General features: G+C 40.2%; 1 protein-coding gene across 1 annotated transcript in view; it reads right to left on the bottom strand.

The window, feature by feature from the left end:
- LOC116400982 (protein fantom-like) overlaps positions 1-5,399 on the bottom strand; it is an 8,510-nt gene extending 3,111 nt beyond the window's left edge. The window contains exons 1-6 of the mRNA XM_031879118.1: positions 5,372-5,399; positions 5,024-5,148; positions 4,404-4,554; positions 3,907-4,004; positions 2,833-3,019; positions 1,187-1,271 (exon numbers count right to left, since the gene is read on the bottom strand). Of these exons, the coding sequence (XP_031734978.1) occupies positions 1,187-1,271; positions 2,833-3,019; positions 3,907-4,004; positions 4,404-4,554; positions 5,024-5,148; positions 5,372-5,399 (674 nt within the window). The remainder of the gene's footprint in view (positions 1-1,186; positions 1,272-2,832; positions 3,020-3,906; positions 4,005-4,403; positions 4,555-5,023; positions 5,149-5,371) is intronic.
- Between the last annotated feature and the right edge of the window lie 306 nt (positions 5,400-5,705).

Here is a 5,705-nt window from a genome sequence, read left to right as displayed (position 1 = left end):
CATCACCAACATCACCAACATCATCACCAACATCAACACCAACATCATCAACAACAAAAACATCAACAAAAACATCAACAACAAAAACATCAACAACATCATCATCAACAGCAAAAACATCATCAACATCATATACAACATCATCATCAACATCACCAACATCATCAACAACAAAAACATCATCATCAACATCACCATCAACAACATCACCATCACCAACAACATCAACATCATCAACATCACCAACATCATCATCATCAACAACAAAAACATCAACATCAACAAAAACATCATCATCATCAACATCATCCTCATCAAAATCAACAACAACAACATCATCATCAACATCAAACACCATCATCATAAACAACAACATCATCATCACCACCAACAACATCACCATCAACAACATCATCAACAAAAACATCATCATCATCAACAAAAACATCAACATCATCAACAACAAAAACATCAACATCAACAACAACAACAACAACATCATCATCAACATCATCAACACCATCATCATCATCATCAACACCATCAACACCACCAACATCACCAACAACATCACCAACATCACCACCAACAACATCAACAACAACATCAACATCATCAACAACAACATCAACATCATCAACAACATCAACATCATCAACAACAAAAACATCAACATCATCATCAACAGCAAAAACATCATCAACATCATCATATACAACATCATCAACATCACCAACATCATCAACAACAAAAACATCAACATCATCATCAACATCACCAACAACATCACCATCAACATCACCAACATCAACAACAAAAACATCAACATCACCATCAACAACATCATCAACATCATCATCATCAACATCAGCACATGTATGGATTATTAATACTGTCAGTATGATTCATGTTATAATCCTCATTTTAAGGCTGCAAACTCATTTTATTGTCCTCATCAGAGAATCTTGTCTCCAGTCTTCATGCTAAGCTACGCTAGCTATTCCCCCCACCACTGGATTCTGTATGAATGATTAAAACTGTGAGTATGATTAATGTTCTAACCTTCATGTAAACTCACGTTATCATCCTCAGAGACTTTCTCTTTGATTCTCATTGTCTATAAATTCAGTTTCTCAGAGTTTCATGTTTCTCATCTCACTTCCTGTCTAAACAGAACAAAGCCCACCTCTCCATCTGAGGGTTTCGTCCCTGCAGGACTCGTCTCAGCAGCCGCCTCCTCGCCCCGTTGTTCTCCGGGTCCACAGGAATGACTGTAGTACAACAAAGACAGAGGTCATAGGTCAGAGGAAACACTCGGGTCGGGATTTAACTCCTCCCACAAAATCTACATTAAATAATATTCAAAGTGGTTTATTATTAACCGACCTGAAATCAATGCCGTTATTCAGTGAGTGTGATTATGTGTGTACTAGTGTCTCAGTAATTATCTGGGGTGTTTTCATTAATGCTAACTTATGCTTCCTTGCACCCTCTCTCCTCACTCTACCTAGGACACGAGGAGCCAGGAGGCTTCTTAGAGGAGCTGAGAGCGAGGAAACACCGGAGTGTCCTTTGTTAAAGTCTTTGTAACACTCGAGTTGTAATAATCTCAAACCATGAGAGGATATGTTGTATTTCTTTAAGATCAAACTTCCTGTCCTCATGAAACTGATCGAATCACATTTATTAATGACATTCAGCTGATATCACTCATGTTTTTATACTGAATGTAAATACTAGGGGTGGGGGGGATCAATACAGCATAGTATCACGATATTAGATGAAGTACATTATAACGTTATCATGATGTGTTCACATGTCGTCTGTAAAATGTAGTTTTGGTGATAAACTTGAATGAATCCAGTAGTTTGAAGGAGATGTTTTCACATGAATATAAAACAGATATTAGAGATGAATTATGAGTTGTTGAACTTCCTAACACGAGCTCTAAACACATTATTATACTTCATTAATAATAATAATGAAGAGATTTATGTATCAATAAATATACAATCTTTTATTTCTTAATCATTTGAATTGTGTGTTATTATGAAAATTACCGCTACAGATGTGACTTTAACATAAATGGTAAAGTGGTTGATGATGATAATAAATATTTTAGTTAATTGGCTTTAGGTCTAATAGAAATGAACTGAAGTGAGATGAACCGAGTGAAAACTTTATCTTAAAAGATGAAACAAATCATTTGCAGTTGAAAATAGGTAGGACTTAAGTATCACCATAATATCGTATCGTGACTTAAGTATCACCATAATAACTTATCGTGACATATAAGTATCGCCATAATAACGTATCGTGGCATAAGTATCGTGATAATAACGTATCGTGACTTAAGTATCACCATATCGTATCGTGATAATATCATATCGTGACTTAAGTATCACCATAATATTGTATCGTGATAATATCATATCGTGACTTAAGTATCACCATAATATCGTATCGTGATAATATCATATCGTGACTTAAGTATCACCATAATATCGTATCGTGATAATATCATATTGTGACTTAAGTATCACCATAATATCGTATCGTGATWATTATGGTGACTTAAGTATCACCAGAATAATGTATCGTGACTTAAGTATCGTGATAATATCATATCGTGACTTAAGTATCGTGAAAATAACGTATTGTTACTTCAAATGTTATAATCCTGTAAACATTCTCTTGCATTCACCACCAATATTTGATGTATTACTGACAGTAGTACTACTAAGTTATTGAACATTGTTGAATGACTTCTGATGTCTGGAAAGACTGGAATCAACTAGCTTAGCTTAGCATAATATTAGTGCAGCCTCTGACCTTTGATGTAGTTGTAGTTGATGGTCTTGCCCTGGGGGGGTTTGGGCAGAGACAGGGGGGTTTCCTCCGTGGGTAGATCCAGCAGAGAGTACTCCACAAACAGACGCACCACACTAACGTCCCGGGACACCCGAGACTCCGGCCTCAAGCTCAGAGACACAACCTCCACCCGGAGCCTCTGCGAGGGCTGTGGAGGAGGTTAGTTTGGATAATAAGTCTCATGATAATAGTTTACACTCACAGTAGTATAGAATGTATCTCTTCTGTTACTGTGTCCGTGTTGGGACAGTTCACATCTGTTTGACCTGCACAGGCTCTTAATACTAAAGTAATAATTCATATTTCTAAATATCAGTATGCAATAACATAACCGGCTTCTTTTGAAGTCAGTTATGTTAGATTCACATCATCAGCCTTTCTTTAGGTGAGCTGAGAGCAGACTTTATTTAATATATTACTCATCATTTAAGGTGTATTTATAAAAACTACAGAATGACTTTAAGGAAACGGTTTAATAGTAATAAATCCCTCTGCTGTGAAACATCAGACTGACGTGGATTTACAGAATGTTCAGATTGTCGTGTTTCACTTTGATTTCTTTGTTTGTCAGCAGGAACACAGAAGAAACTACCGGCCTGATGAAGTATGTTGCATGAACCAAAGAGGAGCAGATCGTCCGACTGTGAGAACTTTTATTATATATTATCTCTTCAGCTTCTGTTCCACTGTTCACCTCATATGAACAACAACTCTCTGAGCCCATCATTAGAGCTGCAAACATTACTGGATTCATGGATTTTAGGTCTGTGTCCACATGGAGCTCAGGAAAGAGAAGTGCAGCTGCTTCTTCTCTAGACGACCACATACCAACTCTGATGCTCCTCATGTTAACGTTACAGTAAACCTAATCTTTTATCTCTTTCTCTAACGATATAAATTGATGGATAATGTGAATAACTGCTGTTTACCAACAGCAGACCGACTTCAGCTCAATGGTGTTCACAAAATCGAAGTGAAGCTAAACAAAAGCTGCTCGTTACGGGCACAACGCTCCTCTCAGAGGCTTTCACTGACCTTCCTCCCCGCCGGCCGTCCGTGAACTATGCAGTCATCGCTGTCGGACGGAGAGGAGACGCTCTGACCTCCTCCGGCTGCCGAGGCCTCGTCCACCTCTGGATTCAGCAGGGAGGTGAACACACACATGGTTAGAGCAGAAGAAGAAGACAACACTCTGAATTGTGCGTTTGACACGAGGATGCTCTCACAGGGATGTCGTTAACATTTATGAAGGCTGCTCTAAAGATTATTGACACACTCAGTGTTTATGTCTCTGCTCAGCAAACACAAACATCTGCACCTCTGAGTGAGTTTGGGGAGAATCTGGTTTCCACAGTGTGAATCCAAATAACACCAAAGTACTACAGAGGGTTTGTATAGCAAGCAGAGAACCTCCACACAACAACATTCAGTGTTTATCAGTGTTATTCCAGCTTTATTAACCCCTAGCAGCCACAGATCTTCATCACAGTCTTCATCATGTCACTTGACCCCTTAATTCAACACTTCCTCACCTTCCACGATGTCCTCAGAGATCTCAGAGTCGTCAGAATGAGACTGAGAGTCGGCCGGGACCAGCTGGCCTTCAGAGAAGTGAGACTCTTCTTCTTCTGCATCCTCTTCCTCTGCAGCTCTGTGAGGAGGAGGAGGAGGAGCTGACGAAGGCTGCACACACAGAACACACTGGTTTATTACACATCAGTTATTCTCCTGCAGAGAGGAGGAAGAGTCTGAATCACACTAGAAGTTATATTATAAGTTATAAGTTATACATTATATATACAGTATATCTTAGGGAGCGGGTCGTGTTTCATGGAGTCGGCCATCTTGACCCGCCATGTTTCTACGGCAGCCCAGAGCAGACAAACACCAGCAAACACTGGCTCTAGAGAGACTTTCAGGTTTTTACATAATCTAAAAGGAAGTGATGGGTTCCACACTCGGTATTACACTCTACCTACATTTATACACTTTCACTGCAGGCAGGACTTTCACCTGCAATGGAGCATTATTACAGTGTGCTATTAGTACCTTTACTGCAGTAAATGACCGGAATACTTCCCCCACCACAGCGGGCTGTTGTGTCATACTGTATATGATTCATTCTAGTGATATTTATACAGAGACTCTGTACCTTTATAACAGGAGGTAAAGTCTTTCTCCTGTCTGCAGACACATCGTCCTCCACCTGAAAAGAGGAAACAGCTGAGATCGGCTTTATAACACATGACCACTTGTACCGATCTTTGTTAGCTTTTACTATCAGTGAAACAAGTTAAAGTCTCTATAACGGAGAGTAGAGCTTTCATATAGAGTCGATGTAGAATAGAATGAAACCAGAGTGTCGTCTCTTGTCCCTTAGAGGCAAAACACAGGTTTAGTAAGGCGGTGAGAGACGCTAAGCGTATGTACTCTGAGAAACTGCAGCACCAGCTCTCAGCAAGTGACTCTGCTTCTGTCTGGAGAGTCTCAGACAGATCACCAGCTACAAGCCTAAAGCCCCCCTCCATGAACGAGCTCAACGAGTTCTACTGTCGATTTGATAGACAATGGGACAGTCCTGACCCCACCCCCCACAGCTCCATCAACCAGCCCCAGACCACCAGCCCCCCCTCCCCCAGCTCAGCAGGGGAGGGGGGGGGCTCTGTACCACATCAGCTCCATCACTAAGAAGGCTCAGCAGAGGATGTACTTCCTGAGGCAGCTGAAGAAGTTCAACCTGCCAAAGACAAGACCAAGACCTCACGCCACACGAACAGTTGGTGTGTGTGTGTTGTTAATGTCTTCTCTGAACAATAATAAAGACTTGTGTGTGT

This window comes from Anarrhichthys ocellatus, unplaced genomic scaffold, assembly GCF_004355925.1.
Source record: "Anarrhichthys ocellatus isolate YVR2014 unplaced genomic scaffold, GSC_Weel_1.0 scaffold229, whole genome shotgun sequence".
Taxonomy (NCBI): domain Eukaryota; kingdom Metazoa; phylum Chordata; class Actinopteri; order Perciformes; family Anarhichadidae; genus Anarrhichthys; species Anarrhichthys ocellatus.
This window is presented reverse-complemented; position numbering and strand designations above follow the sequence as displayed.